The sequence below is a fragment of the Chrysemys picta genome, chromosome 2 (genome assembly GCF_011386835.1).
Source record: "Chrysemys picta bellii isolate R12L10 chromosome 2, ASM1138683v2, whole genome shotgun sequence".
Classification (NCBI taxonomy): Eukaryota; Metazoa; Chordata; order Testudines; family Emydidae; genus Chrysemys; species Chrysemys picta.
In genome coordinates, this window is record NC_088792.1 from 252,587,959 (window position 1) to 252,614,985 (window position 27,027).

The window sequence follows — 27,027 nt, forward strand, 5'->3', positions numbered from 1 at the left end:
CCTTTTTGCCGTACTCCTTCCTAGACAGTCTCTTCCCATTCTGTATGTGTGAAACTGATTTTTTCTTCCTAAGTGGAGCACTTTGCATTTGTCTTTGTTAAACTTCATCCTGTTTACCTCAGCCCATTTCTCCAATTTGTCCAGATCATTTTGAATTATGACCCTGTCCTCCAAAGCAGTTGCAATCCCTCCCAGTTTGGTATCATCCACAAACTTAATAAGCGTACTTTCTATGCCAATATCTAAGTCATTGATGAAGATATTGAACAGAGCCAGTCCCAAAACAGACCCCTGCGGTACCCCACTCGTTACGCCTTTCCAGCAGGATTGGGAACCATTAATAACAACTCTCTGAGTACGGTTATCCAGCCAGTTATGCACCCACCTTATAGTAGCCCCATCTAAATTGTATTTGCCTAGTTTATCGATAAGAATATCATGCGAGACCGTATCAAATGCCTTACTAAAGTCTAGGTATACCACATCCACAGCTTCACCCTTATCCACAAGGCTCGTTATCCTATCAAAGAAAGCTATCAGATTGGTTTGACATGATTTGTTCTTCACAAATCCATGCTGGCTGTTCACTATCACCTTACCACCTTCCAAGTGTTTGCAGATGATTTCCTTAATTACTTGCTCCATTATCTTCCCTGGCACAGAAGTTAAACTAACTGGTCTGTAGTTTCCTGGGTTGTTTGCCCTCTATATTTGCCCTCTATTTTATAGACCTCTATCATATCCCCCCTTAGTCGTCTCTTTTCCAAGCTGAAAAGTCCTGGTCTTATTAATCTTTCCTCATACAGAAGTTGTTCTATACCCCTAATCATTTTTGTTGCCCTTTTCTGAACCTTTTCCAATTCCAATATATCTTTTTTGAGATGAGGTGACCACATCTGCATGCAAGATGTGAGTGAACCATGGATTTATATAGAGGCAACATGATATTTTCTGCCTTATTATCTATCCCTTTCTTTATGATTCCCAATATTCTGTTCATTTTTTTGACTGCAGTTGCACACTGAGTGGATGTTTTCAGAGAACTATCCACAATGACTCCAAGATCTCTTTCTTGAGTGGGAACAGCTAATTTAGCCCCCATCATTTTATATGTATAGTTGGAATTATGTTTTCCAGTGTGCATTACTTTGCATTTATCAACATTGAATTTCATCTGCCATTTTGTTGCCCAGTCACCCAGTTTTGTGAGATCCCTTTGTAGCTCTCCACAGTCTGCTTTGGACTTCACTATCTTGAGTAGTTTTGTACCATCTGCAAATTTTGCTGCCTCACTGTTTACCCCTTTTTCCAGATCACTTCTGAATATGTTGAATACGACTGGTCCCGTTACAGACCTCTGGGGGACACCACTATTTACCTCTCTCCATTCTGAAAACTGACCATTTATTCCTACCCTTTGTTTCCTATGTTTTAACCAGTTACCAGTCCATGAGAGGACCTTCCCTCTTATCCCATGACAACTCACTTTACCTAAGAGCCTTTGGTGAGGGTCAAAGGCTTGTCAAAGGCTTTCTGAAAATCTAAGTACACTATATCCACTGTGTCCCCCTTGTCCACATGCTTGTTGACCCCCTCAAAGAATTCTAGTAGATTGGTGAGGCATGATTTTCCTTTACAAAAACCATGTTGACTCTTTCCTAACAAATTAGTCCTTGTGCTCTCCTGAACGCAGGCATGACTTACTTACTTCTAGTACTTTGGTGTAGCTCCATTAAAGTCAATAGAGCTATGCTGATCTACTGCAGCAGAGGATCTGGCCTAAAGGAGACATGACTAGTTTGGGAGAACCAGAGGATGATGACAACTCAGATTGCATCTTTTCTGAACACTTACCCTTTGTAAAATTGTGTACATATTGTATATAAAATAGTATTTTCTTTATTTACAATGGGTAATACTACTGGAATGCCTCTATAACCTGAATAAACATTTTAAGAATGCCCACTGTGTTTTGTAAAGCACAGTGCACATCAGTGCTCAACATAATAAATAAAATTTTGGACATGAGTTAATTGACAATATCCCTGTAAAGGTCAATATCATTCTATAGAGTATATAAGCACAAAGGAATGTGGGTATGAAATTCTCAATTAATTTAAAATATTTTCTCTAAGGAATGGAGGAGGATCTGCATGGAGGAAAGAACAATAAAGCAGTGAAGCGGGTGGCATTGATCTTGACAGTAAATTGCATCAAGGCACTATAGCTAAAAGTCTCATGAAGTATGTTAATTGATATACACTTTTAAATCTGCATGATACTCCCCTGCTCACATTATAGCACCATACCTTATATTTCTGAACCTCTTGCCAGAAGAGCACTCCGTTCTCCAGTAAATCTCCTTTCAAAGACACAAAGCGCTGAAACTGTAATGCTGTTACTGGATTCAGCAGCCCTTTACGGAACATGATTATTTCTCTAGATGAAGAAACCCACTTATTGTCCACATGCTGTCAAAAGAAAAAAAATGCACTGAATAAACTGTTTCAAAAAGCAATAACAAAAGCATTAGTTAGGGTAAACTGTCTGATTCTTATCTTTGCACTGACCCTAACTTTCAGTAGTTTATGACAGGGATACAATAGAACTTGGCAATCTTTCTTTCTTTCTTTGTGAGGTTGGTTGGTACAACATTTTTTGGAAAGGATGGAAGAGAGGAAATGGAAACAACCATTGCTATTAATTATGGCAACAAGCTATGTTTTAGGAAACAGTTTGAGTTTTGTACAAACAAACAACAGCAACAAAGAGAAAGGAACAGACAAACCACATTGCTAAAAACTCCAAAATGCTTTTGACATGGACTTCACTAACAAAACCGGTTTTGAAAAGTGTTGCCATGATCACCAACAGAAGCTGGAGAGTTTGCTGTTTCTGGAATGAATTCTACAAATAGTAAAATGTGATTTAAAGTCATCAAGACATTTTGGGAATCTTCATGCTTCAAAATAGACAGTGAAACAGAACGCATGAAAGAGTGAGTGAAAAGTAAAGCCAGAGGGAATAGAGAAAGAAAGACAATTTATACAGAAGTTCATTTGACATGAAGTTTAGAATGAAAATCAACCCTCAGTCCTTCTTTACTGAGCTCACAATCCTCATGCTTTGCTATTATTCCTTGAACAGTAAGCCAAGCAATTCCTCGCTGTTATCAGATGAATGACTGAAAACTACCCTATAACATCAGTATACAATCCATGAGGACCTAAAGAGAGGGAGTCATGTCCAATGGCTAGCAAGCAAGGGGTAGAGAAATATTTGTTGTTGCAGATAGCCTTGGAAATGTAACATGAGAGCTAGAGCTGAAAGTCTGTCAATGGTTTCTCCTAACAGTAAAATAAAATCACAGGTTATACATAGTCCCATGCTACAGTCACCCAGCCTAACTTTTGGGCACTGTGGGAACTATGACAAGCCCCTCAATGTTTCGGAAAGTCACAGACAGAATCAGGGCTGGGAATGCTGCCTAGGCTGCTACTGGTGATGTTAGTGCAATTGCAAGCTCCCTCCTGGCTGCCAGCCATCTGGGTGTCGTTGAGTTGGTTCCTCTGCTGAGCAGCCAGCGTGTCTTCTGGCCACCAAGAGGGCAGTTCAATAGAATCAGAGGCAGCACAGTTTAGTGAACTAAGGACAGCACTGAGAGCAAGGGACTTTCACTTGCTAATATTGTATCTGATACAGACTCTGCCTAAGTTTTCCCATCTGTAGACTGTTGATGTTACTATTATGGGCTGTGCTTGATTTTCTAGTTAAATAACTGTATAAAAACCCCAGAGCAAACAGGAGAAAAAAAAATAACCCCAACTCATCAGGATGATGAGTAGCTTCAACTCTTTTGACACCTCTGCTCATGAGGTTTTGTTAGCTTAACTGCAGCCATAACAAGGATGGTTGGGGCTGCTCCTGGGACTGGCTTCATTGTAACACTGATGAGCACTCAGAGTTGGTGGGGCAATTGCTCCTTCACCCTGAAGTTCTGCAAGATTCCAGCTTGTCACCCCTCTTGTTTAACCTGTGTATGAGGTTCTAGGAGGGTTAGTAAGGAAGCAAGGACTGTGGTGCTTTACGTGCACTGATGATACCCCGCTGTATTTCTCCATGCCTTCTGACCTGTCCAAAACTGCTACATGCATTACTTAGAGTTTGTCTACACTACCAGGGTAAGTCGACCTAAGTTACGTTACTCCAGCTACATCAATAATGTAGCTGGAGTCAACGTAACTTAGGTCAACTTACTGCAGTGTCTTCACTGTGCTGAGTCGATGGGAGACGCTTTCCGGTCGATTTATCTTACTCTTCTCGGGGAGCTGGAGTACCGGAGTCAACTGGAGAGTGCTCTGCTGTCTATTTATCAGGTTTTCACCAGACCTGCTAAATCAACACCCACTGTGAAAACAAGCCCTCAGTGTCTGGGGAGACAGGCCATGGCTGAGGGCAATCTGGGTGAGTCTTAATCCAGATAAGACTGAGAGGATTCATAGATTTTAAGGCCAGAGAGGACTATTATGATCATTTAGCCTGATCTCCTATATAACACAGACCAAATGATGTTGGTTGGGGGAAGGAACTGGAAAATATGGTAGGAGTAATATCAACCCTTCAGACTGAGATGATGTGCTCATCTCTGGCTGACTGGATTCACAGTCTGGACTTCTGGTTTGCCCCTCAACTGCTACTAGAATATTTAGGACAGCAGCAGCTAAACTGGCTTTTTCTCATCCTCAGCTCAGAAGGAGGTTGCAACCATCTCTTCTGGATGCCGACTTTGTGACCACCCTCCATGCTGTTGTCACCTAAGGGCTGAGATACCATATTGCATTCCTCATGCAGTAGCTATACACAATCCACAGCACAAGCAGCTGGGCTATACTTCTCTTGCAGTGGAGATGGGTAGTGGCAACCCAAAAATCAACTTGCTTCAAGAGAAAATGAGTTAAATTTGACTCAAAAGAATCATCTTACTATAGTCCTCCCTCAAATGCTAAAGCTGCTTCCATTCAGAGTGGTGTGATCACTGTGATCAGGAATTGGTTAAGTGTCGGGAGATGGGAGTGAAAAAATAATCAAATGCATCCTGCTTATATGATGAAATGTGACAAAAGCACAGCCCTAAGCGAGATGCTGCAAATAATTATTTCCCTAAACACAGGTACCAGTGAAAACCCAGTTAACAGAACCCACCTGCACTTTGGATTTCTTTCTATCTAATGGTTTGCAGCAGTAATGGTGACCTGGTCTCTAGTTTGAATTCAACAGACAATAAAATTTAGACTGAATAAATGTATACAACTTGCATGTTGGCAACCACAAAGAGTTCACTGCTCTTCAAGGGGGAAAAAACTGGCAAATGTCTCCTGAAATGTCATATGACTGAGGTTTAAGATGTTTAAAATCGATATTATCTTAGCGCTGTAAGGTTAAAATACAATTCTAAATGAAACAGATACTGTGTGATATGATTAAACTTGCCCATTCTGCTGCATATTTCACATTCTCTTTTGTGTCTGCATGTAATCCACTCTCAATAATAAATAAACTACCAGATGCTGGAATGAACAGCTTGTCCCAATAAGTCCACTGCATGGGAAATACAGATGAATGTGCATTAAAGATCCAGTACCAATTATGAGTCTCAGAGGAGTTCAGACTGCTGCACAATCCCTGGGGAGAGACTTGAATTGCTCCAGAGTGACCCCTCTGGCCAGTGCAAGTATTGTTGGAAGTCCCATCCAGTTGGCGGCCAAATTAACCACTAATGTCAGCAAGTACAACTCCATTGAAGTCAATGTAATTACACCCACTGATGCCAGCAGTGAACTTGGGCCTAGATATGTAAAGCAAGGAAACAATGAAGAAATCTCCAGGCTTCAATGGGGAAAAGAGATATAACATACTTTACTTGCCTTCCAGGACCCAATCTTCTTCTCATTTCTCTGGATTAGGAGATCTTCAGCTATGTCCCTTATCTGTGGCTGAACACAAGATTATCAGTATGTTCATATGTCAAGTACTAAACTCTTCTTGTTTAATGTGCAGGCTATAATGGGTTTGGATATAAAATGCTCCCAGTTTTTAAGTCATCTGCTTCGGAAAAGGTAGACTTGATCAGGCAGCCCCTTTGCAGCCAAAACACACACCTAAATCAAGGGAAGATTGTCTGAATAAGAGCTGCATGGTCAAACCCAGCATGCTTGGTCACCCTGAATTATGAAGATGGATGGAGAATGTCATCTGGTTTCACTTCCACTAAATAAACTCTAAAGCAGCTGTTCTCAACCAGATTCTAAAGCCCCGAGCCCAGCATCTCTTGTGGGGCCGAAGCTGGGAGTGGAGCCTAGGGCTAAAGCCCTAACCCTGGCGCCCTCCATGGGGCTGAAGTCAGGAACAGAATTGCGGGACTGAAAGCAAGCCCTGGCGCCCCCACAGGGCTGAAACCAGGAGTGGAGCCACAGGTAATCCTGAGCCCCAGCACCCCCTGTGGGTCTGAAGCCAGGAGCAGAGCCACGGGGCTGAAGCCCAGAGCCTCAGCACCTGAAACCGGGTGCAGAGCCACGAGGCAAAAGCCGCAAGCTGTCCCCCCCTCCCACGGCTGAAACCCCAGCCCCCCCCCAACCCGAGGCTGAAGTCCCAAGACCAGAGCCCGCTCCCCGCCATGGCTGAAGCCCTGAGCCTCTCAGGGCTAAAGCTCTGAGGCTCCCCACACCTGGTGGCTGAAGCCAGGAGACCTGAAACCCCCGCTCCCCATTGGGCCCTGGAGTTCTTATAGTATGTTGGGGGCAGGGGGCTCAGAAAGAAAAAGGTTGAGAATCCCTGCTTTAAAGGGCCTTTTCATCCCCTCACTTTGTGGTAAGATAGGGAACATAGTAAGGAAACATAAATGGAGATAAAAAAAAGACCAAAAGCCCCTATGATTGTTACAAATCATAGTCTTGCAAATAAAATAATTTGGCTTACTTAAAAACCTACAAAATACAGATTCGTGAAAAGTGTCCAGTGCTCTAAATCAACAAATAGAGAGATGGACGATCCAATCTGCCCACATTTTTGTAAGCCCTTTGAACCCTCTTTATGTTAAAAAATAATTAAAACTAAGTTACATGTCTGATTTGAATGAATTCAGTGCCTGGTTGGAAATGGCAGGTTTTTCCTCAATCAGTACAATACAAACTCTCCGTTCAGTCTGTGTGTGTGTTTGCTAAAAACAGGATTTTTTGCTAGTCTCAGCAGCAGTGTAATTCCTCCTACCCCCACATAGATCCCATCCTAGCTACACTGCCATAAAAGTCAGTGAGGTGGAAGCTATGCCCATAGCAAAAAAGCTAATGTATGATGTGCCAGCAGAAGCAAAGCTCTCCCTACTCTGAACACTCATGTGTAATTTAACTGATCATTCTTTAATGTAACCAGTCAGAAGCCAGGCCTGTAGCCAGCCAGTCTTCCCACTTGGCAGCTCTGCAGGAGGCCTGGAGTAACTCCTGTAGGCGATACAGCTTCAGGTGGGAGGACATGGGCAGTGTGAGAAACAGGAGTATCAGAGTGTGGGAAGCCAGCTCATTTGCTTGTGCTCTTGTCTCCCTGAACATCTCTGCAACTCTTTTCTGTGGAGCTGGATTTCTTCTGGGTGTGATTATGTGGGGGGTATAGAGGGTGAACTCTGCTGCAAAGATCCAACTTTTCCCCACATTGACTGTCTGTGAAGGCAGCATCAACTGCCTTCTTCAGCTTCAGTGGCTAACGAGGCCATCAGCAGGATTGGGCTATTAGAGGAAAAAACCTCATCCACAGGCATCAGCTTAACACTGCAAGCTGTATGCACAAGTCACTTCCCTTCTGTTTAAATTCAATATGAGCTATGATTGACTGTCATTTTTCTGCATCATCTTACTCTAACAGTAAGCTACATCTCAGCATGAAAACAGTACTGGGATGGGCCATATTTGAAACATTACCTTTGTTTTTCTACGTGCCCCAGATTGTTCTTTTGCCAGGAACAATGGCAGCCACTTTTTTTCTAGCCTCATCTGGACGTATTTTTGAATTTCTAGCAGAACTGCTGAGGAAAGTCGATCATGAAGTATGTGTCCCCAGCCTCCACCTGACTGCATTAGCTAAACAATCCAAATACAACAACAGGTTAGAGAAGCTCTTTTGTGTATGGACAAAAGTCACTTATTCCTTGTGACAGATGCAATGCTATGGAACCATGGAATATTCAAAGACTATTGTGTTAGCTTCATAAATATTAAGTGTATCTTTATGGGCTGGCGTGTGACTGCATTCCTGGCTAAATGGGTCAGATAAGGAATGGTTCCTGCAGGAACTAATGTTAATGGGAGAAATTAATGCAAATTCCCAATAATGAAACAATGCAGGTAGCAAGTCTTTTTCAAGTTTCAACCCCTGAGGAATAGCCTAGACTGGCCTGACCTGGTTCAAAGGCCTTGGCACACAAATGATTTGAAACTGTATAAAATACCTTCCCTGAGTTGAGGAGGGTCTCACACACATCCCCCAAAAACTGACAGGCAGGATGCCGTGTCCAGCAGAATCAGGCCCTGCAAGAATGTGTTAGACCTATCTGAGTCTGCAAGTGGGAGATGGAAGACTCACCTGGTAAGGTAGGCATACGTATAAGCTGTTTAATATTTTTTAAGATGTGTTTTCTCTGAAATTCTTTTGTCACTGAATAACACTGTCATTGCCCCAGAGAAAACATAAACTGCAGGTGCTGATGTGAAGTCAGATCTGCTGAGGCAATCAGAGTGAATTGCGGGAGCAATGCACTTAAACACAAGCATATCTTTAACCAAAGCATGTTTAACCAAGGATCACATGTAATTTTCATAAAATGGAGCAGATTGCAGTTGGTCCTATCACAGAGAGGTATGGTCCACAGAGACTACAGGTTGCAGCATAAAGTCCTCCATCCTGATCTAAGCAAATGTCACAAGCATCAAGCTAGAACACAACACTACATGCTTTAGACATGCTGTTACCTAGAGTTGGCTTTACCTCCATACTAAAGATGAGAGCCGGAACAGACCACTTTCGCTTAAAGCCACTTTTTGAATGCTTCTTTCTGAGCTATACTGTGCATTACTGGGCTGAAGCCTAGTGAGATCTGAGCCAAGCGGTGTAAATTAATTAAGCACTGGGGAACTTTTGAGGATGAGAGAGCCTATACCAAAGGGAGGGAGTACACCTTATCCAAAATGGAACCAGACTGCTGGAGTGGGAATTGACAAGGTTTTAGGAGGTTTGTTTAAATGCAGAACTGAGGAAAAGCTGATGAGTGCTGAGGAGCACTTAGGTTAGACACAGGTATCCGCTAGGGATACCAAAAATGCAAAAGTAAATTGAAATTAAATAATCTGTTAGAAAAATAAACTGGGTATGTATCAAGTGGGAACTAATTAAAATGGACGCCTCTCAGTCAACACAAAGTTCTGCTGAAATACATACATGTATTTGCATAATTGTTATTGTGGCGATTTTGGGAATCTGCCAACAGCTGATGAATTCTATTTGAAGCAGGAGTCTCTATGTGTATCTGGGTCAGACTGCAAACTCCATTTTGAATGTGGGACTTATTTGCCTTATCTTCTGTCTTTTGCCTCATATTGAATTAACACCCACAAGAGGTGGCAGGAGACATTCTTGCACCTGGCACTGGGCTAGCAATAGAGGGTTGTTGAACTCTGGTGATCATCCATTTAAATGGCATACCTGTGGACAAAGATGGCTACTGTCCAGGGCAAACCAGTTTTTCCACGTCTGAGCTCCTGGTGGGGGGAGGGAGTAAACAGTCAACAGCTCACCTGGTGAGGGACTTTGATTACCTGACAAAGAGGACTGAAATTATAAGATAAAGGGTCTTTCAACCGCCACTGTAGAGAGCAAAAGGGCTTTGTCTGAAGGGGTCAGAGAGAGACTCAGTTTTCAGAGGAGAAGCCATATGCAGAAGAAGAATCCTGGATACCCAAGATGACTCTGACCTAAGCCCAAAGAACATTCAAGATTGGTGAGTAAACTGAGGCAGGGAAATGTGTAAAGGCATTTTATTGATTTGTCTAGAACTGTATAATTCTTTAGCTATCTACAGTAAAGAGTGATTACTTTTGGAACCTTTCAAGGTCTGTTTCAGAGTGGTAGCCGTGTTAGTCTGTAAAAACAACAAGGAGTCCTTGTGTCACCTTAGAGACTAACAAATTTATTTGGGCATAAGCTTTCATGGGCTAGAACCCACTTCATCAGATGCATGGAGTGGAAAATACATGCATCTGATGAAGTGGGTTCTAGCCCATGAAAGCTTATGCCCAAATAAATGTGTTAATCTCTAAGGTGTCACAAGGACACCTCGTTGTTTTTTCAAGGTCTGTGTGTCTGTCTGCTTCCGCCATCACGAGTCCCTAAGGAGGTGAACTGTAAACTTGAGGGCCTACAAAGTGGATCTCTGGGCAAGGTTGTGTGTAAGCAACTGGGGTGTCTATGGGGGCTCAGCACTGGTCCTGGGGACCTCAGGCAGCTGGACCCTGAAGTCCTATTTATGCAAAGGGGTAACAGACAGAGAGCTTGCCCAGAAAATGTGCCAGAGAGGCTCAAAGAGATGGTGGAGGAGCCTATTCAGACTCAGGAAGCTTAAAGCCTTTATGTCCAGTATGTGGGACCCAACCACAGCAGCCTGGAGCATGTCCAGCAGGGGAGCTCTGCCAGAACTGTGACAGCTATGTTTAAACATTGTTTTATATACTGATACCTGGTCTTGTTGTTCTTTCGTAGCTGGACTATTGGGTCCAAAGAAGTATTTTTTATTTAGGTACTTGTTTTTAATATCTTTAGATTTTTCCTCTCTTTTTTCTTTTTCCTTGTGGAGCATCCTTCTGAATTGTTCAATGTCTATCCAGCACATGAGATCCATGCTACAAACAAATAAACGAGAATATTCTTCATTATTCCATGTTGATGTCATTTTCCTCAGAATTCTAACAAGTTATTATTTTAATTACAATTAACAGAAGTGGAATCAAGTCTCCAGAACTTGCATGCTATATCAGGGGATATACTTTTTGCCTCAGTTGTTCCCTATTAGATGAGAAATAAGCTAACATGAGAATGAGTATGCCACTTGTTCAACACTCAGATGTAGAAGGGGAATGCCTTTAAATCTCAGTCTACAGTAGACCAGACCAAATAATTTATTTGATGAATTTGTCTCTTGTGCTCTTTTTGAATCATCTGTTAATAAATTCCTATTTCCTCAAATATTTTATTATCCACATTAAAAGATGAATAATTTCTACATAAAATTCCTGGTCTGTAAATTGCTCATAATCAGTTCAATATGAGTATTTGATATTAAAAATTCCAGCTTTTTAATGGGATAATCTTGATTGGACACACAGGTTACGATGATACTGGTTTTGTTCCTTAATTGGAGAAGAGAAATATTTAGAATACTCACATTTCCAAGTTCACTTTCTATGATTATTCTCTATTAAAATTTGGTGTTTCTGTGAACATTCCTGACAGTAACTTGTTTGCTAGAATATTTGCGGAAAGTGAAACATGCAGAGGCAGATCCAGCCAAACCACTTCAATTTCTTGTTCTAATAAATATTTGCAGACTTTTATTTCATTTTTTGAGGTATTAGCTCATGGGTAAAATTTACAAAAGTATCTAATTGATTTAAAAACTGAAGTCCCATTTTCAAAAGTCTCTTGGGTACTTTGGATTTTAAGTCCTACTAGGACTTACTCTCCTAAGTAGAGCTAGTTGGAAAAATTCTCACAACGTTTCATTGGAATTTACCGATTTATCCAAATTGGAATGTATAACGGAGACAGTTCAGTTTCCAAAAAGTTCAGCTGGAACACTGCCTCGTTTTCTAGCAGTTCACCCACCCAGTTCCTTGGCAGCCCACTATACAGACTGCCTCAGAGTTGGGGACCACAGAGCTTCCAGGGTCTGCGGCTATGGGGCAGCTTGCTAGGTAGACTTCCTCAGAGCCAGGGACCCTAAAGCTTCCAAATCAGAACAAAACCATAATTTAAAATCTCAAAATCCTCCATGAAACGGAATGTCTTTTCTCCACAAAGCTCTACTCCTGTCACTTAGGCACTTTTGACTCTTTTGCTCCATGCTAGTCTATAATTATATTACTGTTTACCCTGGACCAGTAGACCACACCATCAGCATTAGTTTAGGGCTGGGGTGGGCAAACTGCGGCCCGGGGGCCATATCCAGCCCTTCAGATGTTTTAATCTGGCCCTCGAGCTCCCGCTGGGGAGTGGGGTCCGGAGCTTGCCCTGCTCTGCGTGGCTCCTGGAAGCAGCGGCATGTCCCCGCTCTGGCTCCTACCTGTAGCGGCAGCCAGGGGGCTCTGCACACTGTCCCCACCCCAAGCACCACCCCCGCAGCTCCCATTGGACAGGAACTGCGGCCAATGGGAGCTGCCGGGGCAGTGCCTGCAGACAGGGCAGCGCGCAGAGCGGCCTGGCTGCGCCTCCATGTAGGAGTCGGAGGGGGGACATGCGGCTGCTTGAGGTAAGCGCTGCCTGGAGCCTACACCCCTGACCCCCTCCTGCACCCCAACCCCCGCCCTAGCCCTGATCCCCCTCCTGCCCTCTGAGCCTCTCAGTCCCAGCCCAGAGCACCCTCCTACACCCCCAACCCCTCATCCCCAGCCCCACCCCAGAGCCCGCACCACCAGCTGGAGCCCTCACCCCCCCACACGCCCCTGCCCAGTCCAGAGCCCCCTCCCACACCTTGAACTCATTTATGGCCCCACCCCAAAGCCCTCAACCCCTCCTGCACCCCAACCCCCAATTTTGTGAGCATTCATGGCCTGCCATACAATTTCCATACCCAGATGTGTTCCTTGGTCCAAAAAATTTGCCCACCCCTGGTTTAGGGGAACCTAATTTAAAGAAACAGATGGGTGTAAAAAGGTATTGGAAGGCCGGAAAAGGAAATATTTTTAACCATTTTGAGCAGTTACTTAAGAACTGAGTACTTCTGCAATTTTCTGGAATGTTAAAAATATGGGGACTAATGTGGGAAGATATAGGGAAGTTAGGGACAAAACTCACATTTACTTCTGTTGAAACTTCTGCTTAAATCTTTATTTTACATATGTAGGCTCAAATTTTGAAAATTGTGTGTGTGCATAAATTACACATGCAGTTACTGTGATGATGTACTTAACTGTGTTAACTACATGAACCAAAACTGCAGTTGCTTACACACTTGTGATAGCTGTGTGCCCAAATTCTGTGTGCACATATTTGTAATTCTGAGCCTTCAATTTGAAAAAAAAAAAAAAGGTTCAAATTGTGCTACCAAAAGCAAGTTTTATTCATTATAGATCAAATTCTGTGTTGGGTGCATGCCTTTAAATGGCCATGGGACACATGCAGGCAGAATTTGACCACAAATGATTTCATAACAGGAGATTTATTCCTAACAAACAGCTGAGACTGCCATTCTGATGTCTGAACAAAATTCTCATTTTAGTGCATACATATAATTCTCAAAAAAATGGACAGATTGCAATCCTGTAACCCTTACATAGCCAAAACTCCCTTAAAGACAATGGGCATTTTGAGTGCAGAAATGACTGAAGAAGAACAAACATACACTGCAGAATGCTCTTCAAGAAAGAGTCGGAACTGTTCTAACTCCAGTCCATTGCGGATCAGGTCGTGAAGGCTACAACCTCTGTATTCCTCAGGGACTTCAGTTAAGAGCTGTGCTTCTCTGAAAACATCAGGCTGAGGTAGGGGACTGACTTCAGGAGCAACACTCTAACAGAAGAAACAATTTCAATTATATAAAGAAATCTTCTGCCTCTATAACCTGGACAATCTAGTAATCCTCCATTAATTCATTAATCCCTCTTTTTAATTCCTTCTCTTCTGTTGTTGCTAATTGCTGCCATGCAGTCACTTTTTCTCCTGTTACAGGAAACAATGCTCTGTCATGACCAAGCAGACAAGGAATGATGCTGCTACACAGAAATTATTACCATTGCTGAAGAGGAGCAGAATCTGTCTTGATATAAAAACTTTCCTGATTCCTAAGGAAATAAGCTGCATAGATCACTAAGGTATGTTATCGGCTTTACTTTAAACATATTGGGCCAGATTCTATCCTTAAATAAACCAGTCACTTAACTGAAATCAAGGGATTTCCTCAATATTTAGGGTCCAATCCACCTCCCACTGAAGTCAGTCAAAGTCAGATCATTGACTTCAATGGAGGTTGGATCAGGCCCAAATACTAATGTAACTGAGAGCAGAATTGGAACCATAATTAAAACAATGATGGCTGTCAAGCATTCATTTGAAAATTAATACTAGTCAACAGCACTGTTAGTCCATCAAACCTGCTCACAGTCTCCTTTCATTGCTGATACATAAAGTGTTAAGCCTCTCAGATAGAAATCAAGTTTGTTTTTGTTAGTAGGTGCTTGTCTTACCTCATCCTTCTTGGAAACACTCTCTTGATGCAAAGCCTGTAGCTTTCTAAAGTACACCGAGTCCAGCTGTCGACTTTCTTCCACCAGCTCCACCTAATAAAAATAATATCTTATGTCATCCCCACAGTACATATTATAGAAAGATGGAGAGCTGGGCAGGCAACTTGCCAATGACAGTGGGTAGAAAAGAAACACCCTTGCCAATAACGAGACAGATGTTTAGAAGAAGAAAAAATCACTGCAAGTTGCATCCCTATGAGAGCCACTGAGAAGCAGCAATCCAGTTCTTAGAACTATAGCACTCACTAGGAAATGATGCTCACCACCAATTTTGAAACATGAGCACCTCAATAGAGAATCCAACTAATAAATATGAAAGCTATAAGACAACTATTCTGTGCTCTTTCTGTTTTGTTCCATATTGTGTCAGTTGGTGGCTTTAGACTGTAAATTGTTCAAGGCAAGGACTTGAGTGGTATTTTTTAATCTGTGTAACATCATGCATATATATGGTGCTTAACAATAACAGTAATCTTGCATTTGTATGCTCAGATCAGCAATTAGGTGCATAAGTAACTGTTTTGTGCACCTATGTATTAGTTGAAATATTCAAATGTGGCAATTGGACATTTATCAAACTTGGACCTACATGTTGTAGTGGTGCAGTAATCCATCACAGACAGACTTCCCTCACCATGGTCTTAATTATGCAAGAGCTTATATGAAAGAGAAAAGACAATATTTCCAAATTAACATCTATCTAGACACTAATATAATATTCAGCATCGTATATCTGAATGTCCACAGGCCACAATCTAACTCTGTTCTACTGCTGTACAACCCTTTTTTGTTTCTTCGTTGTTGTTGGGGTTTTTTGAGAAATAATATATATTTGTAAAACAATCAGGAAAATAATTTCAGACCATTTTGTACAAAGATTAAATCAAAGAATTGATAGAAGTGGGATGAGATGCCACAATGAAAAAGGTTTGATTTGGTGTTTGGGTTTTTATAAAAGATATTTTGACCATGCCTCAAATGTATGATTTAAGCCTCTCCTTTATTGCTGGTTGAAATATCTTGTTTTCTATGAAATAAATGTACCTGTTCTGTGTTGCCAAGCAAGTGGGGAAAGAGGACACAGGGAATCTCCTCTCCCTAAACAAGTAGCAAAGCTGGATCTTTCCTAGAAGGAGAACTAAGTTACTGAACAGTGCATTGCATTAAGAGGGCATAGTCCGAGAGGAGCAGCACAGGGCTTTTCAGAGCATGTGCTGTTCTGTCCACCCTAAGGAATATGTCTTCTCATTTTTGCTGGACCCAACAGGCTCAGGCCCTATATTTTTTTACGCATCTGCCCAGGTCTCTTCTGTTATTAGAGTATTGTCATTTGAAAAGTTTATGCACAACCATACAACAGCAAAGCAAAGTACCACCTGTGCTGAAAGGGTGATAAAAGTTTCTCATTATATCACTAACAGAGACAGTGTAGGCTACATGCATGAAATTAATATAAAGCAATCATAGAAGGTTTTAGATTTGTCACTAGACAAGATTAAAACGATACGTTAAAAGAATGTTCAGAAAATGTCATCCCTCTTTTAATAAAAAATATTAAGAATTATGCTTTACAGTGAAACCACTTGGTCAGAGAAGCTGCTATTCTCAGTATATGTGAAGTGTTACTAATGTTTGCAAAAGGTGTAATGCTTCGTATAACATTAGTCTGGCAAAGTCTAAATGGAATTTCATACTAATGAATGGGTTGGCCATTACAGCGTTGTTTTTGTGGATACAGACTAACACGGCTACCCTTCTGGTACACCTCTACCCCGATATATCGCGACCCGATATAACACGAATTCGGATATAACACAGTAAAGAAGTGCTCCGGGTGGGGCGGGGCTGCGCACTCCGGCGGATCAAAGCAAGTTTAATATAACGCGGTTTCACCTATAACGCGGTAAGATTTTTTGGCTCCTGAGGACAGCATTATATCGGGGTAAAGGTGTACTTGACAGCATATTCTGTAGATCACTAAGAATGTAGTTGAAATATCTTTCTCGTGACAAAGCTTGGAAAGAGAAGAGATTATGGCATAAAATGTACGTCACGGCAAAATTCTGTTCTCAGGCCTGTCAGTCCTCAACCTTGATATCCTGGTCTCCCAATATGTGTGGCATGCTCATAGCTGTTCATGCATGTAGAGCAGAGGTGGGCAAACTACCATGTGGCCCGCGGGACCGTCCTGCCCAGTCCTTGAGCTCCTGGCTGGGGAGGCTAGCCCCTGGCCCCTCCCCTGCTGACCCCACTCCCCCGCAGCCTCAGCTTGCCGGGCCACCAGTGCTCTGGGCGGCGGGGCTGCGAGCTCCTTCTGGGCAGCGCAGCTGTGGGGCTGGCTCCGGCTGGGTGGTGCGGCTGTCAGTCCTGGTGCTCTGAGAGGTATGGTAAGGAGGTGGGGAGCGGGGGGGGGGTGTTGGATAAGGGGCAGGGAGTTCCGGGGGGCAGTTAGGGGACAGGGAGCAGGGGGCAGTTGGATAGCCTTGGGAGTCCCGGGGGGCCTGTCAGGGAGCGGGGGTCTGGATAGGGATCGGGGCAGTCAGGGAACAGGGAGCAGGCGAGGTTGGATGGGGGTGGGGGTTCTGAGGGGGTGCAGTCAGGGGGCGCATAGGGGGCGGGGGCCAGGCTGTTTGGGGAGGCACAGCCTTCCCTACCTGGCCCTCCATACAGTTTCGGAACCCTGATGTGGCCCTCAGGCCAAAAAGTTTGCCCACCCCGATGTAGAGAGAATATAATAATAATTAATAATACTTTGCACTGCTATAGTGATTTCCAATAAAAGATCTCAAAGTGCTTTACAAATATTAACAAATATACCCTCATCTATGGAGGTGTTATTATGTAATTCTCTTTTCTTTACATATAAGAAAAGAAAGCCATTTAACCCAAGGTCATAGTGAAATACTAAGATCAGAACCCAGGTTTCCAGATTCCCATTCCCGTTAAACGTATCTCTGTCCCACCTCACCTAATCCACAGATATACTTTATGAATCTGAGAGCAGAACTTTGTCCTAATTTTTGTAACCACTTGTGAGCAGTTGCATTTCCCAACATACTATTAAACAAAGTCCACATACAGAATACAGTCAGAACACACAGCCTTGCCTAATTACTTCTTGTTCTGATTTTTTTGTAAGAAGCAAAATTGGAATTTCCAACTTTCTCTTCTGGCTTTGCTGCTCTTATAGTTTATCCCTCAGGATTGCTCAGCCCTTACTTTAGATCCTCTGTCTAGAGAGCCACTCCCACCTCATATCTGGATGGGACACTGGGCAACCTGCCTCAGTAAGCCTGCAGAATACACTTAATTCTTTCACAGCAGGCTCACCACCTGCTTACATGGTAGAGTGTTTCAGGCAAACACTGCTTGTCTGTTGTACAATATTTCCTCTTATTCTAAGCATTAGCCACAACTTAATTCTAAGCACTAAGACATGTTTGATGCAGTTAGTCTTGACTTAGGGTCATTATAATGACACTCTGACAACACTGCTTATTATCTCTTTATGGTAAAAAAATGACTCCTTGGCCACTCATGCTAAGTAAAATCATAGGTGTGGCTTTTAGTCAATGATGTGATTATGAGGTAGCACAGAGCACACCATCCCATAGCGAAAGCCTGTCCCTCAGGAAATTACATTCCCTCCCAGAACAGAGTGATCCAGTTCATTAGAGAACAGTGCAGGTTGCATCTTCAGAATGGTGTAGCCTGCTCTCCACAATGTGTCCTACTCATTCCATTGGTCAGTGCAGAGGGGAACTGCGGCTATGGCCCCATTTTTTCCCTTATGAGGAACACTGAGGGAGCAATACCTGCACTCACTCAAGCCCAGTGACTTGAATGGGGATGATCAAGGGACAGAATAAGGGCCCCTCACTAGCTGGCCCTATATAAGTTACCTTTCCATAAATGGATTTGTCTACTTCCACCATTTTCATCCATGGTACCAGCAGAAGGGTGAGGATATATTCTTCTGCTGGGTCAAAAAGATCCTCATAAGGTGGCTCAATTTTCTGATAAATCTCATTTTTCTTATCCTGTTGCAGTCCAATATCCGTGCTGGCAGAAGGAGCAATGTAAGTGGCATAAAGGAACTACAATAAAAGAGAAGACAACAGTTTTTTAAGCACCATCCATTCTAATGGCTACAGTAAATAAGTTAGTTAAAGATGAGTGTGGTAGCAAACTGTTTTTTATTATCCTAGTTACTCTCTCGGTCACATCATCTTCCCCCGCTTCCTCTATTCCCTTGATGCTACTAAGTTTTCCAAAATACAGTTTCTGCCACAGCTCCCTGACTTCCTTACTCCTACATTTTCTGCTTATTAAAAGCTTCTTTGATGCCAAAATCATGCATAATGGTGATGGTAATGCTTACATAGAGACATTTTGCTGATCCTTAGTTGCAATCACAATAACAAATGCGAATCTTCATCTTTGAGTTACACACTGTTATTACTCTAAACATTTAACTGTAACAGGATGCACTGTTCTATAACACAATAAACCATTTTGTGAAAGATGGTTACTTCTTGCTTTTTAGAAACCAAACCAAGCAAGATTTTGGAATTTTAACCTAAAATTGAAAATTCTAAATACCAAGAAGACTGCAATCCTGCTTCGGGATCCACTAGCATGGACTTCTGTGCTTATGCAGACCCTCATTGATTTCACTGGGACTCTGCCACAGCACAGGAGCCCACTTCAGCATATCCCAATGGAGAGCTTGGGCCTAAAACCTCACCGAAGCTTCTTAGATTCTAAGCTGGGGTAAATCAGCATGGCTCACTGACTTGAATGGAGCTACACTAATATAGACCAGCTGAGAAAATAGCTTTCCTTGTTTTGTCTCACTCAGCTTAGACAGTGAAGTGAGGCTGGTCAGTTTTACTTTCTGGTTCTCATGCACTAATAAAATACTATTGTGTTTCAGTGTCTAGCAGAGCAGAGGAATGTTTGAATAGTTAAAAATAATTTCTCTTTTCTTTATTTAGCATATCAAGTTATGTCAAACTTCAACCATTAAAAAAAAAATCCAAAATGGTTACCAACCTTTCTATAACTGTTGTTCTTCGAGATGTGTTGCACATGTCCATTCCGATGTAGGTGTGTGTGCACCCCAAGCACAGTTGCATGAATTTTTTCCCCTCGTGGTATCCCTTGGGTCAGTCCCAGTGCCCTCTGATGCCTGCCAGCCCCGCTTCCCTCAGTTTATTTTTACTGAGTAACTCCAATAAGAGATGGAGGGTGGGTTTTGGAATGGACATGTGCAAGAGATTTTGAAGAACCAACATTTACAGAAAGATTAGTACCCGTTTTTTCTTCTTCAAGTGCTTGCACATGTCCATTCCAATGTAGGTGATTCACAAGCAGTCGTGCAGGAGGTGGGCTCGGAGTTCAAGGACAGGCTGACTGCAAGACTGCATGGCCGAAGTTGGCATGGTCTCTAGTCTGCTGGGTGATGGAATAGTGTGTTGAAAATGTGTGCACTGATGACCAGGTTGTTGCTCTGCAGATGTCCTGAATAGGGACTTGCACTAGGAAGGTGGCTGAGGAGGTGTGGAATGAGCAGTCAGATTAGCTGGAGGTAAAATGCCCACGAGTTCGTGGCACGTCCGGATGCATAAAGTAATCCAGGATGAAATTCTCTGGGCAGAGATGGGAAGGCACTTTCTTCTCTGCTATTGCGATGAACAGCTGAGTTGATCTGCAGAACGGTTTGGTCCTTTGTATATGGAGAGCCAGATCCTGTCTAAGATCTAAAGAGTGCAAGTGCTGCTCCTCTCTGTTCGCATAGGGTTTAGGGTAGAATACCAGCAGGAAGATTGCTTGATTGAGTGGAATTGTGACACCACCTTTGGGAGGAATGACAGGTGTGGATGCAGCTGAACCTTATGCTGAAGAAGTTTGTATATGGGGTGTAGCAGGATGGACACCTGCTCCTGCCTGGAAGGGCTTGAGATAGCCCAGGGAGCAGGCAGTGTGAAGGCTGAGCTGACTGGGGGAAGTGGCTGCAGCTGGGGCCATGCCCCAAACAGCCTCAGCAGGCCCTATAAAGGCTGGGAGCCAGGAGCTCAGGGCGGAGTCTCTCTCTGTGTTCAGCGAGAGAAGGGCCTGGCTGCAGGGAGCTAGACAGAGTACCTGTAGTGCAGCAGGGCTGGGGAAAGACTGAGGAGCTGGGGAGCTCCAGCCTGGATAGCCCCAGGCTGCGGCCTGGTAATAGGCCAAGGGGTACTGGGGGTTGCAGAGAGCAGCCAAGGCAGCAGGTCCAAACCCTCCTTGCCTGTGATGAGTGGCCTATACTGCAGTCTGCCCCAGGGAGTGGGGGCTAGTTGGTGACTGGCAGTGGCCTAGTGCTGAGACAAGGTGGGGATAGTGGGTGGGGGTTCCCCGGGGGGGGGGACCCAGATCTGTGGGGTGCTGCCCCCTGGCAGAGCAAGGGGCACTGGGGTCCTGGGAGGGACACAGGGGCCAGAAGTAGGGACAAGACGAATCACTGGCCTGCAGAGGGTGCTCCAGACACTGGACGAGCCGATTCCCCGGAGTAACCAGTAGGGGGCGCCGCAGGGGTGAGTCCGTACCCTTACAGGGGGCTCCGATGTAAGGGCCTGGATCTCTGATACCCTTCTGGCTGAAGTCATGGCCATTAAGGAGGCCACTTTCCAGGAAAGGTATAACAATGAGCATGTTGCTAGCCGCTCAAATGGTGGGCCCATGACCTTTGACAAGACAAGGCTTAGATCCCAAGGAGGAATGGGTTCTCTAACCTGGGGGTATACCCTCTCCAAGTCTTGGAAAAAAAGGATCATGATCTTGTGTGAATAAACAGATTGGTTGTCAACCTTGGGATAGAAGGCTGAGATGGCCACTAGGTGGATCTTGACTGAAGAGAGGGCCAGATCTTGTTGTTTCAGCAGTAGAAGGTACTCCAAAATGAGCTGCAGAATGGACTGCATAGGTGGAATTCCCCATTGGGAGGACTAGATGGAGAACCACTTCCATTTTGCAAGGTAGGTGGCCTTCTGTTGCCCAGTAGGACTCTACTGACCTGCTCCGAGCAAGCCTGCTCCTCAGGAGTCAGCCATGGAGCTTCCAGGCTGTTAGATGAAGGGAACTGAGGTTTGTGTGGAGCAGCCAACTGTGGTCTCAAGAGATCAGGTCTGGGTGTAGCAGAAGCAGTAATGGAATCTCCACTGAAAGGCCTAAGAGGGTGGTGAACCAATGTTGCCTGGGCCACGCTGGGGCTATGAGAATGACCCATGCTCAGTCCTGCTTGATCTTCGTCAGAACCCTGTGACTCAGTGGGGTAGGCGGAAATGTATAATACAGATGTTTTGTCCATGACAACAGGAATGTGTCTGTGAGAGACCCTGGGCAGTGGTCTCACAGGGAATAGAATTGATGGCATTTCCTGTTGTTGCAGGTAGCAAACAGGTCTATAAGGGGAGTCCCCCACCGTTGGAAGATGTCCCTCATGATGTCCGGTCAGAGAGATCATTCATGGTTAGAGGAGAAAGACCTGCTGAGGTGATCGGCCGGCTGGTTCTGTGTTCCCAGAAGATAGGACACTTCTAGACTGATTGAGTGAGCAATGCAGAGCTCCTACAGCTGGATTGCTTCCTGACACAGGGGGGAAGATTGCGCCCTTCCCTGTCTGTTTATGTAGAACATGGCCATTGTGTTGTCTGTGAGAACCGAAATAGTTTTGTTTGTAATGTGGGGTAGGAACACTTGGTGGGCTAGGCACCCCCTGCCCTCCCCCCCCCCAAAGCTTCCTGACATTGATATGAAGGGAAAGCTCTTCTTGACAGGGTTACCAGGCGTCCAGTTTTCCACCAGAACACCTGGTCGAAAAGGGACCCTGGCGGCTCCCGTCGGCATCACTGACTGGGCCATTAAAAGTCTGACTGGTGGCACAGCAGGAGCCCAGGGCTAAGGCAAGCTTCCTACCTGCCCTGGCTCTGGGCGGCTCCCGGAAGCAGCTGCCAGGTCCCTGTGGCTCCTAGGCACATGGGTAGCCAGGGAGGCTCAGCGCACTGACCCCGTCCCAAGTGGCGGCTCCATAGCTCCCATTGGCCAGGAACCATGGCCAGTGGGAGCTGCGGAGAGCAATGCCTGCGGGCACGAAGACAGCACACACCGCGCAGAGCCGCCTGGCCACTCATGCACCTAGAGGTCACAGGGACCTGGTGGCTACTTCCTTGGAGCCGTAGTAAGTGCTGCTGGGACCGCACACATCCTCCTGTACCCCAACCCTCTGGCCCAGCCCGGAGCCCCCTCCCACACCCCAAACCCCTCATCCCTGGCCCCACCCCAGAGCCCACATCCCCAGCCGGAACCCTCACCCCCCTGCATCCCAGCCCTCTGCCCCAGCCTAGAACCCCCTCCTGCACCCCAAAGCCCTCATCCCCAGTCCCACCCCAGAACCTGCACCCCCAGCCCAGAGCCCTCACCCCCTCCTGTACCCCAACCCCCTGCCCCAGACCTGTGAAAGTGAGTGAGGGTGGGGAAGAGTGAGCAACAGAGGAAGGGAGGATCAAGCGAGCAGGGCCGGGGCCAGGGGGTGGGCCTCGGAGAAGGAGCCAAGCAGGGGGTGGGGCAGGAGTGTTTGGTTCTGTGTGTGATTAGAAAGTTGGCAACTCTACTTCTTCAGACCAGAGGCCCTGAGTTCTGAGAGATCCTAGGTGGGCTCCCCAGCTGAGGGCTGATGCATCAGATACTAGAGACACAGACAGTTGAGGATACCCCTGCACGTTCCACATGGTGGTTCAACCACCATGTCAGTGAATCGAGGACCTGAGCGGGAACAGTGACCACTGAGTCCAGATGATGATGTAAAGGAGAGTATACCATGGCCAACAAGGCTTGGAGAGGTCTGAGATGTAGCCTTGTGTGTTGCACTACATACGTGCATGAAGCCATGTGGCCCAGAAGGCTTAGACACTTTCATGCAGTCTTGGTCAGATGAGACTGGAGGGACCTTATTAGGGTTGTAACTGAATGAAAACAATTGTCCGGAAGTAGGTCTATCGCTTGCACGGAGTTGAGAACCGCACCGACGAACAGGGATAAGAGTGGATTTCTGGATGTTTATCAGTAGACCTAGCACCCTGAAGGTCGATTGGATAAGATGGATGTCAGATTCCTCTTGAGCTCTGGAGCAGTCTCTTACCAGCCAGTCGTCGAGGGACGGGAATACATGAACTCCCTTTTTTCTAAGAAAGGCTGCCACCGCTGCCATGCATTTGGTGAAGATCTATTGAGCAGCCGACAGGCCAAATGGAAGGACCACAAACTGGTAATGAACTTGTTCATAACAAATCTTAGGAATCGTCTGTGGCCTCTTCCGAAGGAGGGATTGGACTTCTTCTTCCAACAGTTGCTCATGAGAAGGGTCCCTGAAGAGGGATAGGTTGGGGGGGGGGGATAGGAAGGTGGGGTAGACAAAAATTGGATGGTGTAATACACTTCTACTGTGCTTAGAACCCAGAGATCTGAGGTAATGTGGACCCAGGCACTGAGGGAGTGGAGGAGCTGGTTGGAAAAAGAAGGGGTAGCTGGATCTGGTGTTGAGGGGATTGTAATGTTGACCTCGAGCATCTCATCAAAACGAGTGCTTCGAGATCCCCGAGTGTCTGGGCCCAGTCTGCGCAGGGCCTGCTAAGGAGGATTGCAAAGGGGCTTATGTCTGAACCCCCTGCTCTTCCTCCTCTGTTGATCTTGCCTGACTGATTGGGCAAAGTAGTGGCCAGTCTGTTGGAACCTGTAGTGCCCTCTGGATACTGCCAGGATATACAGACCCAGAGATTTCAAGGTCTCTTTAGAGTCCTTGAGGCCATGTAGTCTAGTGTCCGTTTGCTCCGAAAAGAGCGATGACCCTTCAAAAGGAGAGTTTGGTGCACCTCATGTGGAAACTCTGAGGACTGCAGCCACGAGCTCCTGCGCATGGTTACAGCTGCGGCCATTGATCTGGCCATGGAATCAGCAGCATCCAGAGCCACTTAAAGGGAGGCCCTTGCCACTATCTTCCCTTCCTCAACTAAGGATGAGATCTCTTGTCTAGAGTCCTGGGGGAGCAATTCCTTAAATTTTAGCATGAACTCCCACATTAAAATCATAGCAGACTAGCAAGGCTTGCTGGTTCACTATGCAGAGCGGTAGGGCCCTCATGGAGTAGGCTTTTCAGCCAAACAGGTCCAATTTCTTTAAATCTTTCCCCTTGGATATAGATCCCACTTGACCTTGATGATCCCTTTCATTGGCAGCCGCCACAACCAGGGACCCCTGGGGGAGAGTGCAAGAATAGGAACTCATATCCTTTAGCTGATACAAAGTATTTGCATTCTGTGCACTTCACTGTAGGAGGGAAGGAGGCAGGAGTTTGCCACAGTGCCTTGATGGGGTCCATAATGGCTTCATTGAGTGGTAGAGCCACTCTAAAAGGGCTCACTGCTGACAAAATGGCTAAGAGACTACGTATTGTCTCCTTAACCACCTCTCCTGTAAGTTTGAGGTTACCCTCTTTAACAAGTCCTGGTATTCCTTGTGGTCATCTTGCAGTGGAGACACTCCTGCTGCCACCCCTGCCTCATCTGGAGAGAAGGATGAGGAGGCTATAACCAGCCGAGGAGCCTCCTCACTTCCTCAATCTCCACAGAGGCCTGCAGGACTTCCTCCTGAGGCTCGGTGTTGGGTTCTGTACCGGAGTCTGAGTGAGAGGTCTCTCGGTCCAGTACCAGGGGTGTCATACTTTCCGAGGCCACTGAGTATGATTGCCTTGAGAAGCTGCCCTGAGGGGGCACGTCCCATCGGTTCCTAAGCAGTCATTGCATAGCTGCCAGGTCCATGGGAACTGGCGCCTAAGTGTTCGGTGGCACCCCTGTACTTGGGGCAACAATAAAAAAGGAATGGCCTGGAGAGCAGTGCGGGTGGCTGTGTCAATGGAGGGAGTTAGGACCCCACTTCTGACTCTGATGATGAACTGCAGCGCGGAGAGCAAGGCAATGCCATTCCCTTCAGTGCCAATGATCAGTGTCACAGCAAAGATCACGTGGAGGCTGCCAAAGGAAGTTTTCCCTTTAAAGGGCGGACACGGTACTGGGCGAAGTCCGAGCAACAGCTCTCTGCTGCTCAGTAGCGCTGAGTCTTGAACCTCCAGGTTCAAGGGAACTGGGCTTGTTTAGTCTGCAGAAGAGAAGAGTGAGGGGGGCAGGGCCGGCTCCAGGCACCAGCTTAACAAGCAGGTGCTTGGGGTGGCTAAGGGAGAGGGGTGGCACCTGTGGCAATTCTGGGGCGGCAGGTCCCTCACTCCTTCTAGGAGCGAAGGACCTGCCGCGGCTTTTTTTTTTTTTTGGCTTGGGGCAGCAGAAATGCTGGAGCCGGCCCTGGAGGGGGGCATTTGATAGCAGCCTTCAACTACCTGAAGGGGGGTTCCAAAGAGGATGGAGCTCAGCTGTTCTCAATGGTGGCAGATGACAGAACAAGGAACAATGGTCTCAGGTTGCAGTGGGGGAAGTCTAGGTTGGATATTAGGAAACACTATTTCACTAGGAGGGTGGTGAAGCACTGGAATGGGTTACCTAGGGAGGTGGTGGAATCTCCATCCTTAGAGGTTTTTAAGGCCCCGCTTGACAAAGCCCGGGCTGAGATGATTTAGTAGGTGTTGGTCCTGCTTTGAGCAGGGGGTTGGACTAGATGACTTCCTGAGGTCTCTTCCAACCCTAATCTTCTATGATTCTATGACCCCTCCCCCCCATGTAATAACCTTGAGACCTCCTGAGGGGGGTCACAACCCCGGCAGTAGGGGGAAGAACTCCTGCAGTAGATGAGAACCCCTGCACTAGGGGGAAAAATTCCAGCAACTTTGCTCAGGGCACACACATCCTTACACTGGAATAGACATGTGTAAGCACTCCAAGAAGAACCAATACTTTGGGCCTAAACACTTGACAGTGGCTCTTTAAACTCTGCAAAAGCCAAGTCACCAAAGCACATGGATCCTTTGCAACTGTCATCCTTAGAATTTTTAATGACTAGCATCTTTAACAACCATGCAGGATTCCACCCATTTTCTACATATATGTAGGCACCTAAAAAGCAAGACGGGTTTGTTTTTAGCACGGTCTATACATTGTTAACCCAGATAAAGATTCCCATGTGTAGGGGTGAGACTAAGAAACTAACAAATCCATAGGTAAAGCTAAGCTGAAAAACTCAACCAAATTTATCAGATCAATGTACACCCCTGGCTAATTATAAAATAAACTGAAATTTTGCAGATAGAGCACTAATTAGATTCACAGTGATGTCAAACCTTGGAAGTTACTTAAAACTAATAAAGTTACAATTACATCATATTTTAATCTGATCCAACTCATTTCACATGTAAAAAAGCCAAGTTATAAAAAGAACAGTCCAGCCATATAAAGATGTGATATCTATAAAAATAACCATCTCATAAAGGGGT

General features: G+C 45.2%; 1 protein-coding gene across 5 annotated transcripts in view; it reads right to left on the reverse strand.

Moving 5' to 3' along the window:
- RGS22 (regulator of G protein signaling 22) overlaps positions 1 to 27,027 on the reverse strand; it is a 103,539-nt gene that overhangs the window by 15,033 nt on the left and 61,479 nt on the right. For 2 of the 5 annotated variants that reach the window (XM_024105298.3, XM_024105302.3), the window contains 7 exons: positions 18,461 to 18,655; positions 14,499 to 14,591; positions 13,658 to 13,824; positions 10,778 to 10,940; positions 7,971 to 8,129; positions 5,916 to 5,993; positions 2,310 to 2,471 (listed from right to left, as the gene is read on the reverse strand). In XM_024105298.3, the coding sequence (XP_023961066.2) occupies positions 2,310 to 2,471; positions 5,916 to 5,993; positions 7,971 to 8,129; positions 10,778 to 10,940; positions 13,658 to 13,824; positions 14,499 to 14,591; positions 18,461 to 18,655 (1,017 nt within the window). The remainder of the gene's footprint in view (positions 1 to 2,309; positions 2,472 to 5,915; positions 5,994 to 7,970; positions 8,130 to 10,777; positions 10,941 to 13,657; positions 13,825 to 14,498; positions 14,592 to 18,460; positions 18,656 to 27,027) is intronic. The other 3 variants (XM_024105301.3, XM_024105299.3, XM_024105300.3) reach the window with 3 other exon arrangements.